The sequence below is a fragment of the Oncorhynchus tshawytscha genome, linkage group LG16 (genome assembly GCF_018296145.1).
Source record: "Oncorhynchus tshawytscha isolate Ot180627B linkage group LG16, Otsh_v2.0, whole genome shotgun sequence".
In the NCBI taxonomy this organism is placed as follows: domain Eukaryota; kingdom Metazoa; phylum Chordata; class Actinopteri; order Salmoniformes; family Salmonidae; genus Oncorhynchus; species Oncorhynchus tshawytscha.
In genome coordinates this window covers 46,775,129-46,788,898 of record NC_056444.1, presented here as the reverse complement: position 1 = coordinate 46,788,898, position 13,770 = coordinate 46,775,129, and the positions used below count along the sequence as shown (strand labels likewise).

General features: G+C 45.0%; 1 protein-coding gene across 4 annotated transcripts in view; it reads left to right on the top strand.

Annotated features, from left to right (window-relative positions):
- The window catches only part of LOC112215758 (fibulin-2), a 49,727-nt gene that overhangs the window by 34,384 nt on the left and 1,573 nt on the right, over positions 1-13,770 (top strand). For 3 of the 4 annotated variants that reach the window (XM_024375124.2, XM_024375126.2, XM_024375129.2), the window contains 11 exons: positions 2,632-2,851; positions 3,203-3,427; positions 4,501-4,605; positions 5,319-5,420; positions 7,477-7,611; positions 10,431-10,568; positions 11,255-11,398; positions 11,509-11,637; positions 12,450-12,575; positions 12,832-13,077; positions 13,161-13,284. In XM_024375124.2, the coding sequence (XP_024230892.1) occupies positions 2,632-2,851; positions 3,203-3,427; positions 4,501-4,605; positions 5,319-5,420; positions 7,477-7,611; positions 10,431-10,568; positions 11,255-11,398; positions 11,509-11,637; positions 12,450-12,575; positions 12,832-13,077; positions 13,161-13,284 (1,694 nt within the window). The remainder of the gene's footprint in view (positions 1-2,631; positions 2,852-3,202; positions 3,428-4,500; positions 4,606-5,318; positions 5,421-7,476; positions 7,612-10,430; positions 10,569-11,254; positions 11,399-11,508; positions 11,638-12,449; positions 12,576-12,831; positions 13,078-13,160; positions 13,285-13,770) is intronic. The other variant, XM_024375127.2, reaches the window with a different exon arrangement.

The window sequence follows — 13,770 nt, the reverse complement described above, 5'->3', positions numbered from 1 at the left end:
AACTCCTACTTCTGTTTTAACACTCAATATATGTGCTTGGATTTGGATGAAATCATTTGTTAAATGTCCATATATTCTTATCTGACCCTGTTTCCTGAACTGTTGAGAGCTGACCGAATTTGCAGGGTCAGTCCCCAGAATGATTTAAGGTCAAACATAGCCTACCTGGAATGAATTTAAATCAAACCAACTATCTCTACAAGACATTAATAGTCACAGTTTCATCGATTAAAATGTACAATACAGAGACAACTGTAAAAGTAGTTTAAAGGAAACCTCCCTGCAGATTTCGACTGGCCCTAGTTTTTGCCATTGAAGACCACACCAATCAGGAGGACCGTTTGGAATCGCTCTGTGATTCAATGACCTCTTATTCAATTAAGACAAATAACAGAGGGAGGACCATGTTTGTGGTCAAGGTTCCCACAACTTTATGGTTCACAGTCATGAAATGCGGTTGCAGTACTGCAGGAGATGTCTCATGCAGTTTTCAGCATCCTCTCTAGATCAATAACTTGGACTTGCTGGTATTTTGAAAACAGCAACAATATTGAATATTTCTGGGAAAATGTAGCTATGTAGCTCAAGGTCTGTTATGGCCATCAGTGAGAGTCCAGGCATTGTTATGTAGTGTGGACTTGAAGTGTATTAGCCCATATTTACAGAACCATTTATCTGCCATCATACCTGTGTTCCAGGAAGTACCCAAAGCGCCCAGAACAGTGGGGGGCCATTATATATACAGTCGTGGCCAAAGGTTGAGAATGACACAAATATGAATTTCCACAAAGTGTGCTGCTTCAGTGTCTTTATATATTTTTGTCAGATGTTACTATGGAATACTGAAGCATAATTACAAGCATTTCATAAGTGTCAAGGGCTTTTCTTGACAATTACATGAAGTTGATGCAAAGAGTCAATATTTGCAGTGTTGACCGTTCTTTTTCAAGACCTCTGCAATCCACCCTGGCATGCTGTCAATTAACTTCTGGGCCACATCCTGACTGATGGCAGCCCATTCTTGCATAATCAATGCTTGGAGTTTGTCAGAATGTGTGGGTTTTTGTTTGTCCACCCGCCTCATGAGGATTGACCACAAGTTCTCAATGGAATTAAGGTCTGGGGAGTTTCTTGGCCATGGACCCAAAATATCGATGTTTTGTTCCCCAAGCCACTTAGTTATCACTTTTGCCTTATGTCAAGGTGCTCCATAATGCTGGAAAAGGCATTGTTTGTCACCAAACTGTTCCTGGATGGTTGGGAGAAGTTGCTCTCAGAGGATGTGTTGGTACCATTCTTTATTCATGGCTGTGTTCTTAGCTAAAATTGTGAGTGAGCCCACTCCCTTGGCTGAGAAGCAACCCCACACATGAATGGTCTCAGGATGCTTTACTGTTGGCATGACACAGGACTGATGGTAGCGCCTCACCTTGTCTTCTGCGGAAAAGCTTTTTTCTGGATGCCGCAAACAATCGGAAAGGGGATTAATCAGAGAAAATGACTTTACCCCAGTCTTCAGCAGTCCAGACCTTTGGCAGAATAAGAGTCTGTCACTGATGTTATTCCTGGAGAGAAGTGGCTTCTTTGCTGCCCTTCTTGACACCAGGCCTTCCTCCAAAAGTCTTCGCCTCAGTGTGCATGCAGATGCACTCACACCTACCTGCTGCCATTCCTGAGCAAGCTCTGTACTGGTGGTGCCGAATCAACTTTAGGAGACGGTCCTGGCGCTTGCTGGACATTCTTGGGCGTCTTGAAGCCTTCTTCACAACATTTGAACCTCTCTCCTTGAAGTTCTTCATGAGCCGATAAATGGTTGATTTAGGTGCGATCTTACTGGCAGCAATATCCTTGTCTGTGAAGCCCTATTTTGTGCAAAGCAATGATGACGGCACGTGTTTCCTTGCAGGTAACCATGGTTGACAGAGGAAGAACAATGATTCCAAGCACCACCCTCCTTTTGATGCTTCCAGTCTGTTATTCGAACTCAATCAGCATGACAGAGTGATCTCCAGCCTTGTCCTCGTCAACATTCACACCTGTGTTATCGAGAGAATCACTGACATGATGTCAGCTGGTTCTTTTGAAATGCAGTGGATTTTTGGGGGGGGGATTCAGTTCATTTGCATGGCAAAGAAGGACTTTGCAATTAATTGCAATTCATCTGATCACTCTTCATAACATTCTGGAGTATATGCAAATTGCCATCAAAGAAACTGAGGCAGCAGACTTTGTGAAAATTAATATTTGTGTCATTCTCAAAACTTTTGGCCACGACTGTATACTCAAGGCCTTGGTGTAATGTTAAATATTGTCTTTCATCACCCCACCATGGGCTCTACATAACTCAAGTCGTATAACACTTCTGCACAGCCACACTATATCTCAATGGTCACTATTTCAGTTTTATGTTTCACTCTCCCCCTTGTAGCTTGAACGATATCCTGCTGAGACGGAAGATAGAGGGTTGAAATAATTGAGAGAGGTGGGGATAGATGTGAAAGGGGAACTTTGAAAGTTTTATATGAAACCCCTTAAACATAGCATACAGTATATTGTTTGACCGTACAGCCTTCTTCCAATAAGGCACAATGGATATGGTACATGTCGATGTTGAATCTGTCCACCCTATAGGAGTGTTGTAGCTGCTGCTCTCTGGGGCTGAGGTTCCGTAGCGAGAGCTACCGCTGTGAGGCTCACCAGTACCTGGGTTACCCCTGCAGCCACGTCTTTCTCACCTGCTGTGAGGGAGAGAAGGGGGAGGCAGGGGAAGATGGAAAGGGAGGAGAGGGAGATGGCTGGGACAACCTCAAAGAAAGGCCCGCACTGGACCCCACTGCAGTGCCAAAAAGAGGTAGAGTCGTGCAGACACGCACGCACACACTACACACACACCACTGCACTGTCAAGGGGTAGTGTAGCACACCAGTGTACTGCCAGAGAAAGGCATAAACGAGAGAATCTTTACCTCTCCTTACTAAAGAGAGGCTTTGTAGTGAACTCTTCCCACTTTGTGCACCACACTACCCTGCCTGAGTGAGGGCAGGTTATTACTATACTGTACACTCTTTTATAAGGGATAGAGTTCCTGTTCTGTATTCTCTTGTATCCAACTTCCTTGGTTCATCTGCTCTACTTGACTCTATCATACTGTACAACACAGAGGTAAGGCTATTAGTGACAGTCCTCTCTCCTTGTCCTGTAGTGTCAGACACCCCGTTCCCTAAAGAGGCCTTCTCCATCAGGGAAGAGGAGGAGCAAGAGAGGGAGAACACGGTGGAGGGCCCTCCAGAGATGGAGGATGTAGATGAGTGTCAGGTGTACCAGAGCACACTGTGCCACCACAGGTGTATCAACACCTCCGGGTCCTTCAGGTGTGCCTGCTACCCTGGCTATGTGCTGCAGCAGGACGCGGCCAGCTGTGTACCAGGTAAAGGAAAACTTCTCGTAGGTTATTAGAGTATGTCAGACCATGCACCTTGCAGTACTCCACAATACTGTATGTGCAAGATCACTTCACAAATAGCCTGGGTGTCTGGCTGTTTCGCCATTGAATAATGGCACACAGTTGCCTTAATTGGCAAGAGGATGGCAAGTTGGATAAAGTGGAAACAGATTGGCAACCCTAAAGTATAGAACAGTTATGTAAATGTAAGTCCATAAAACCACTGAAAGAGGACTGATTCCGGAGTGTGGTACCTTTGTGCCAGGTAGTACATTGTGCCAAAACAAACAGTATGATTGACGGCATTCTGTGTTTTCAGATAGAGACTAGCAGTTATCTATCTGTCTATATTTATCTACACTTTGACCGTATATGATTTTCCTGCTCTAACTGGAAAGAGTTCCTGTCTACGGTCTGATTGAATGGTCATTGTTATCGATATAGAACATTCAGAATCACTTCCTGATCTCGTAGAGGTGCTCACCTAATAGCTAGTAGGCTAATGCTCACCATCAACTGAACACGTTTAGATTGTAGAGACTGATCTTGGAGATGAAGCTTTTTTTACTGGAATAGATAGATGTTGTACCTGTATATCATTAACGTCTCATACTGTTTCAATAAAGCCTCTTGTCACAGTTATTACAACAGTAGGCTACATACATTTAGATGAGTAAAGAAAGTATTTCCAGGTATTTCCAACCTACTGTAAGTGTATTAGACCTTTAATGAGGCTTTCACCAGCACAAGCCTGTCTCAACAGGAATCTGATGTGAGACCTACTTTACAGAAAATTACAGTGAGTCTGCAGGTTGAGTCCCACTAATAAAAACACAGGTTTGTCTGCAGGCCATGCCTTTTCCTATTGTACCCCAACTCTCTCTCTCGCTGAGGGAACTTTTATCTGTGCTCCGTGGCTGTCTAGCCTCATATCTGTGGACAAATTGAAGGCATTTCACAGATTTCTCCTTATCCACAAAGATTGGATGACTTGGCGGTTTGTTGGTTATGCTGTTTAATTAGTCTTTTCCGTGATGAGTTTATTCCTGTTTTCACAGAGACGGTGGATGAAGAGAACAGACTGAGAGAGGATGACAGGCCAGAGGTTGGGTCTACCTCCACTGCACCCCCCACCACTACAACCCCTGTCAACCCCTGTGAGGGTGAGTACAACCTCACTGTAGGCCAATGTCTACTGTGTTTTCATATCTTAAAATCAGTTATTATTAGTCTTGATAGGAGAAACCAAACGCAGGTCTGGAATCAGTGTGTAAAAGTAGTCCCATTAGGGAACAGCCTATTAGGTAGGAAACAGAAATGTAAATCATTAGACAGCCATCCGGTCCCTTAAGAGACTCCAAGGCACAGGTTTTCAGTTATACACCCTTCTAGTGTGATTCATGTCACATTCCTTCACATGACAGTTTGTTCCTCGATACCATTGTAATACCATTCCATTAGTTCCGTTCCAGCTATTACCTTGAGCCCTTCCCAATTAAGGTGCCACCAACCTCCTGTGGTTTAAATGTCACATAAAAGCATTCCGATTGCATCAAAGGCCATGAAGCTCCTGTGTGTATTGAGACGTCTCCAGCCATCCCTGTGTAGTCCAGCATATGATATCTAGTGTGGGTCTCCTCAGGGTGTGTGTTTGCCTCCATAACTCCAGGGTGGGGTCCGGTCCCAGCGGCCGCAGGAGGAAATACAATACAAACAGGTCAGGGGTTAAAGTGGAAACAGGAAATGAGTGAACAGGGATACAGTAAATCACACAGAGGTTATCTAACACACACATGCAAGGCCAGGGACCTGCCCACTGACTTATGTCACCCTGATTAGAGTGTGTTTTGGAGTGATGTTGTGCCCCTCTGAGCAGGAAATAGCCACTGTATGCAACAGTGCTCCTCAGTGGCCGGAAGGCCTCACTGCTCCTGTTTCCCAGGGTTCTCTCTGATGGCTGACGGGCAATCCTGTGAAGGTAAGGGACTCGCACGCACACACACAGAGCACTAATCCCCTTTTCTCATCATGACACTAGAGGAGATGCTCAGCTGCAGACAAACAGAACCTCATATTCAGAAGCAGGCTCCACTATGGGATTAAATTAGTTTCTATATATGTGATCTCACACTGTTCCTTCACTACTACACGTCACACACGTCTACCGGTTGAGATCTCCCTGACCAAATCAAATCAACACACAATATGGGATTGTATAGTTCAGTGGCGGTCGGTGACATTTAAGATGAAGGAGGACGATTTTTCTTTTCACGAGCATGGCCTTATTTCTATTACAGCATATTGGATGACTGTCATTCATTTTCCATTCACCCAGTTCAATGTAACAGCGATAGGTCAAATTTTCCCTATCCCCACCATGAGGTTGCTACAACCTAGCCTATGAATGAAAGATTACAATGTTGATGCACACAGGTCGAGAGAAGCATTTGAGGTGACAGACAGTGACACATTCAATACCGCCTTGCACACTCTTGCCTGCATCTAGCTGATCTAGGGTGTAATCATTAGTCCAACAGTTGCAAATGAGATTTCTATTGGACAAATTTGTTTATCCCCGTTTCGGAAATGTTTTTCAACAGTATCGGCGGAATGGATACACCCCTGATCACGCGTAAACACAGTTCACTTTCATAGTAGCCACGTTATATTCCTTCTCGCATCTATGCACTCTACTCCTCTCACCCTTTCCCTTCTCTTGTAGACTTCAATGTACAATACATCAGCTGTATGTGACCAGGCAAAAAAAACTTTCCAAGCCAAACCATATCATAATCGCTACACACAGCCCACATCGTTGTCACCATATTAGCTAAAGTAACATCATAGTCAACATAGCTAATATAACTAATGCCTTAGTATACCTGCAGAAATCATGCATTAACGTTAGTGTACAGTCAGTAAGCAGTTTAGCACATACCCCGGTGGCAATAAATTAGTAAAACCAAAGCTTACCTTGACTTGGAAGAGTTCCAGTGTTGTGTTGGATAGTCATAGTCAGGTAGCTAACATAGCATCCCTCTGTTTGAGCAGGCTAAACTAGCGAGCTGCATTTTCAAGTTAAGTGAAACTGAAAAACAATGACAGTCTCTCTCTCTCTCGCTTCTCCTTCATTTTGGAAGAGATGTATTTGTTCAAAACTGTTCAACTATTGTCTTACTCTCTCTTTGAGTCAACTACTCACCACTTTTTATGCACTGCAGTGCTAGCTAGCTGTAGCTTATGCTTTCAGGACTAAATTCATTTTCTGATCGTTTGATTGGGTGGACAACAGTTCATGCTGCAAGAGCTTTGATAGGTTGGAGGACGTCCTCCAGAAGTTGTCATAATTACTGTGGAAGTCTATGGAAGGGAAGAACCATGAGCTTCCTAGGTTTTATATTGAAGTCTATGTACGCAGAGGAGGACAGGATCTAGCTGTCCTCCAGATACATCATGGTACTACTGTAGACCTTCATTGAAAGACAGTTTGTTTTTATCAATTATTTGGTGATGTACATTTATTGACTATAGTTTTATGTTTTATGAAATTCACTGAGGAATATGGTCCTCCCCTTACACACCTCTGAGGAGCACTCACTGGTGTGGTTGTATGGCTGTATGGTTGTATGGCTCTTACGATGAAGCCATCTCTTCTTGCAGACCTAGACTTCCTGCTTGGTGGCGGTGGACTGTTCTGTTGTGACGTGGTGAATGGTGGTGCAGTGTGTTGACAGATCTCTCATTGTGTGAGATTTATACCCAGTGGCCGTGCCCCCAATCCCTCCTCTCTGTGGAGGCCAAGGCCAGGGCCATGCAGGCTGCTTAATCTATCTGGGACTGGCACTGTGTTACACTGAGAATTACACATGACTAGAGGTGACTATGGGGGTTATTCTAATGTGCTTACTTTCTCTCTGTTCTCTCTCACACACACTCTCTCCTGCCCCTATTCTGTCTTTCCACTGTTACCCTCTCCCATTTGCACTCCTCTCTCTGTCTCTTCCTCTTTCCCCCCGCACTCTCTTTCCACACAGATATCAATGAGTGTTTGATGTCCACCCATACCTGTCAGATGAATGAGCATTGTGTGAACACGGCTGGGAGTTTTGTGTGTCGGCGTCAGATCACCTGTCCTCTGGGTTACCAGATCAGCAACGATGTCTGTGAAGGTACTGTAGCTGCAATCTGCAGCAGCGCCCAAAGCATTCACTCTCCAGTAGGCACATGTATAGGTGTAACTTGTAGCAACACAACAACTGTGCATTAACTTGACCTTTCAAAATGTGAGGAAAGCACATTGTTTAGCTTTACAATCAGTTGCCACCCTTGGGAGAGTGACTACGAGTCAAAGGTTGGAAGCTGCCTATCAGATCTGTAACCATTCGTCATGTCAGCTACAGTGCAGTTATATCACAATTTCGCGACTGACCACACAAGCAAGTGTTTTTGATACTGAATATGATTACAAACTAGATAATAGCATTATGCTGTAGTTTCGGTTTTGCTCTGTCTCTGTACAAAGATCTAATTTGACTTGTGTTTATGTTGGTTGTGCCCACGGCTCCAATGTCAGAGGAAACTGCAGAGTGTTCTTCATTATTTCCATAACCCACACTTGGCAGAGTATGCTAACGCCGGGCTCTTAGACACAGCCAGTGTGCTCTGAGATAGATCTGTGAGATGAGCGGGTTGTGAAAAGTCCTGTTGGTGATCACTGAAGGATGAGTCTCACTGGGCTCTGGTAGAGGCTTCAATGTAAATGAAACTCACACAGCGGTGAACCAAATGAGCATTTAAACAGGGCTCATAACGGCTGACACATCAGACGGCTGGTTGGAGTGAGGTGTGTTTCCACTCCCCTTTGAATTCCCTGCCCATGACTTCCTACACATCGACCAATCTCCCTCTCATCGACTGAAGTCCACAACCCCTCCCGCATCTTACAGAGAGAGCAAAATTCTCTCCTCGTTGCTTACTCCAGGAGTTGATTGCCATCCCCAATTTCTTAGCCAATAATTGCAATCCCTGCTTGGGGGGGAAGAGTGAACTCCCTGGTCTCTGTAAGCTCATCGAGCCAGTTCCCTCCTTGATTTGTTGTGAGCCAATTACCTTCCTACAGTATTGCTTTGACTGCGACTGAACACCCTGCCAATCTCTCACACGTTTATCCCTAGTCTCTCTCTGTCTCAGTGTGCCTGGTTCTGTCAGGCCTGAGCTAGCCTTACCAGGCATGTCTCAGGGCCGGGATGGTGTTAATAAGCTAGTTAAGCCCTGCCCTACCCAGGGGACATACTGGGGCTTTAGCGTGGTACATAATGTATAATTTCCCTACAGGGATCATGGAGCATCCCGCACGCATACAGTACATGCGGTTTCACGCACAGACTAGGACACACACTTGGTTGCTTCCTGCATGCACTCGCACACACACAGACACACACATAGTCTTGTATAACTAACCTTGTTGGACACACAATTCAGTCCCATTCAAAATCCTATTTTCCTTAACCCCTAACCCTTACCCTATCCCTAAGCTTAACCCTAACCCTAGCTCAACCTAACTCTAGCTCCTAACCCTAAACCTAATTCTGACTCTAACACCAATTCTGACCTTAAACCTAAACCCCCTAGAAATAGCATTTGAGCTTGTGGCAACAACAAAAAGTCCCCAGTTTGTTTAGTATTCTTGTGGGGGCTTCTGTTCCCCACAAGTATAGTTAAACACACACACACACACAAAAGTTGTCTCTTTAAGTCCTGTTTATGACAGATGTGATTTCCCTACAGTGATGAGGCTCTGTACAGCAGCAGATATGTCAGTGTAGACAGCTGGGGAATCCCAGTGTAGACAGCTGGAGGAGCTATAGCACAGAGCTGGGTGGGTGGAAATGGGTGGTCCCTTTTATATTTTAAGTAGAAATTGTGCACCAATATTGCACAAATATTGCATTTGAAAAAGCATGTAATATTAAATGAAGTAGCCTTGAATGTAGACCACATGGATAATTGACTTGCTAAAGGGGCAAAATGCAGCATTTTGACATGTCAACCCTTGTGTCACCTCTACGGAGCCTTTGACCCACTTATAACCCCAACATCATTCACCATCCTGGTAAAGCCCTAGTTATTTTGTTGCTTTGACGGTCATTTCCGAATAAATATTATTTATTTCATGTGGTTAGTGATTCATTTACATCTGTCCCTCATTTTAAGGTGAACAGAATTTATTTATTTTTTACTTCAAAAGAAACATTGGAACATTTAATAGTCAAATCATAGTGTAAAAGCAAGTGAGTTAGTCCTACTCTTCTTGGCCTTTTTCTGGTGTTTTGTGGTGGAAAGCTGAGCAGGTCGAGCATAACACGTCAACCCTGTTCCCAATAGATAGAGACAGGCTAGAAATGTTTTAACAATTCCATTTGTTTTGTGAAGCTTGCATTTAATTGCCACTCCCTGTTGCGCACAAGCTTCCATTTCCCCTGTCACAAGGGGATTTATGTCTGATTAAGATGAAATCGTCAACCCTGTTATCATCCACCCTGAGAACACTGGAGAACAGCCAGACTAATAATGCACACTATTGTCTGACGGGCTGACTCAATGGAGACAATTCATCATGTATAAATGATCATTCTACCTGCTGTAGAACTACTGCAATGAGGATGATTGATAGTGGGATCATTCCTAAGATCCTCTCTGACGTTGGAGAACAAACCATTTTATTGTTGAGGCAAAGAAGGGTGTTTGGATAGATCTATGTGAAATGATTTATCTGGCACTCTATCTCAAAGCCACAGTGACACCCAGTGGTTACAGTAGACATGACACTAACAGGCTCGCAACGTATGAGTAGTTTTGCTTCTCTTCAACTCGATGGATTACAAATGGATCGCAAGCTGACATTAGTTCACCAACCAAAAAATGTGTTGTGTATTAGGCTTTTATTTATAACCTACATCCTGTTTATAATCACCGTCTCTGTCCACAGATATTGACGAGTGTGTTCAGGGGACTCATAACTGTGGGCCAGGCTTTGAGTGTGTGAACAGTGAGGGTTCGTTCAGGTGTAACGCCAAACCGCACTGCTCCATGGGCTTCACACAGGACACACGTGGGAATTGCATCGGTAAGAGGGGCTGTCCACACTGACTGGGTGGGCTAGGCCTGGGCAGACCTGGGACACTTAACAGGTGTAATAGTATGCACAAAACAATATGAACATAACTATAGTAGTGTGTCAAAATGAACGTAATGGTTTACCCAATCCTGATCAGGTAAAGAGGGGCTAAATGCCACACAGGTAGTGAGGTTTAAACCAACACCCAGCAGACCAGACCAGGTACAGAGGGGTTAAATGCCACACAGGCAGGGGATTAGAGGGGAGCACAGCAGACTGCAGCCGGGCGGATGAAAGCCAACCCTCCTCCTCCAGTCAGTACATTCTGATGCTGAGGAATGAGCCCGAGGAACAGGAACTGGGGCATGTCTAGGCAGTTCTGAACCACTGTAAAACATTGTAAAATACACAGTTAGAAGATTAGAAATTAGAGTTACACACACACACACACACCAAAATGATCCCAAGGAATGGAAGTGTATGGTGTGTCTGCCTGAGTAACACAGTTTAACTAAATGGCTGCCACTCTCTCTCACTCTCTTTGTCCCCTCTTTCGCCCTGTCCTCTGGTTTTCCTGTTCTTCCTTTTCCATCCTCCCTTCTCAAACTGTCCCTCCACACACCTCTGTTCCCTCCTCCCCCTATGTGACCGACCCGCTCTCTTCCCTCCGTGTTCATCCTCCCTCCATCTATCAGACATAGATGAATGTGGTGTAGTAGGCCGGCCCTGCAGTCATGGCTTTAACTGTATCAACACAGTGGGATCCTACAGCTGCCAGATGAAAATCATCATGTGTAACCGTGGTTACCACGCAAGCCCTGACGGAAGCAGGTGCATAGGTAAGAGGTGGAGTAGTATACAGATCTGTGGTTTTCATTTTCATGGTTACCACCAACAAGATCTCTCCTCTCTTCCCCTTGTCCCTCTCTTCCTCACTTCCTGTGTCCAGATGTGGACGAGTGTCAGAGCGCTCTGCATCGCTGTGGGGAGGGACAGATCTGCCACAACCTGCCCGGATCCTACCGCTGTGACTGCCAGACGGGCTACCAGTACGACATGTTCAGGAAGATGTGTGTGGGTAGGTACTGTGTGGCCTACTGACCTCAAGCAAAGAAGTTCATGCTTTTCACTTGCTTATTGAAATGAACCCTTTGTCAGAATAGTTCTGGATCATTTTGGTAGGCTGCTGCAATATGGATTCAAATGTTCAGATGCTGTTCTGTCTCTCTCTCTTAAATTGAGAAGTAACATAGTCTCTCTCCGAGCCCCCCCCACCTCACCTTCATACCATTCCTGTATCATACCGGGGTATATGGTATTACCGGCAGTGCACACAAGGGGCACTATTTCTTTGCAAATGTATAAAATAACACAAAAACTGTATTTAGGCAGCAGGGAGGGCGTTGATTGTCTCTGCTGTAATCAAGAAGCTTGATCTTGCAAGCTAGCCACTTAGTTAGCAAGTTAGCAAACCAAATGCATAACTGGAGCCCTAAGCTGGAGATACAATATTAGATAGTTAACTTGTAGCTTTTTTTACGGTACATATGTGGTATACCGCCCAAGCCTATTTTGTTCCTCGCCTGGTCTTCTCTGTATTGTGTCAGAGTTGCTGCAGTTGGTCTCCCAGGCAGCTAGTCAGCCAGCCAGGCAGCCTCTGCAGAGAACAGTGTGCTGATTCACTGGGTTGTGACTTTAATAATAATGGACTCGTGGGATGTTTAGACTATCAGCAGGCAGCTGGCCCCTCCACTTCACACCCCTATTCACACACACATACACGCACTAAGGAGGTGTACAAAAACACATACATGCGTTTTGTAAACACACTTTCTCTCTCACACCCACATTCTCTCTCTCTCACACACAATCTCCCTCCACTCTCGTCAGATGTGAATGAGTGTTGGCGCTACCCCGGCCGCCTGTGTGCCCAGACCTGTGAGAACACCCCGGGATCCTATCAGTGCTCCTGCACCGCTGGCTTCAGCTTATCCAGCGATGGCAAGAACTGTGAAGGTGAGAGAGTGTGTGTGTGTGTGTCCTGTTATACACCCCCAGCAGGACAGAGAAGGCTTTTGTTCCCCACCGTCACACCTCTAGAGGACTGCGAGATTGGACTGATAGTCTAAAGCCAGTAGTGGCTGTTGGCGGAGAGACATAAGAGCCTTAAACATATTGCATTCTGTGACGCCATGGACATCATGACATTGTTTCATGAGTTACTTTGAAACGCTACAGCGACGGTTTAATTCCATCCTTGAATGTCTTACAGATGTGAATGAGTGTCTAACCAACCCCTGCAGTCAGGAGTGTGCCAACATCTATGGCTCCTACCAGTGTTACTGCAGACAAGGCTACTACCTGAGAGAAGATGGACACACCTGTGATGACATTGATGAGTGTGCCCAGAGCATTGGCCACCTGTGTTCCTTTAAGTGTGTGAACGTCCCAGGGAGCTACCAGTGTGCCTGCCCTGACTACGGCTACACAATGTCTCCCAATGGACGCGCCTGCAGAGGTGAGGAAACAGTGATGGACACATGCCATACACCTAATACATACACACATGACCTCTGAGCTGACTATGGGTTTGGGTTACAGACATAGACGAGTGTACCACCGGGGCCCACAACTGCTCCTTGGCTGAGACCTGCTACAACATCCAGGGAGGCTTCCGCTGTCTGTCCTTCGACTGTCCACAGAACTACCGCAAATCCTCTGACACGTAAGTTACTGTATCTCAAGTCATCCGTTATCCCAGCAGTTGAATTTAAGAATTTTAAGCTTCTGTGTCGTTGGAAAAGTTCAAACAAAAAAAATATGGGCATTTTCAACAGTGTTTTTGTGTTGCCCTCTGGGGCTGGTCAACTGTGTTCTCTTGATTTTCTCAAAGCTCAAAGTTCTTTTGAGGTCTTTCTCCAATCTGGCGCAGTGTGCGCGGGAGGGAACGATGCTTCCCTTAAGGGTAATGTGTCAGGCTGGGTAATCTGATCTAAGCTGTGAAACAGAAAGCCCACCTGGGACAGAGGCCATGACAGGACTAAGAAGATCTGTCTGGAATCACATTATTGAGTTTATGGCTTCATCTCTCTTCTATTTCTCTTTGGTCTTATTTTGAAATGGACCTGGACAAACAGACATGTTTTGCATATAAGATTCTGACCACTATTATTTTATGTTTTGATTTCATGACTCTGGCTCTCTGACTCGT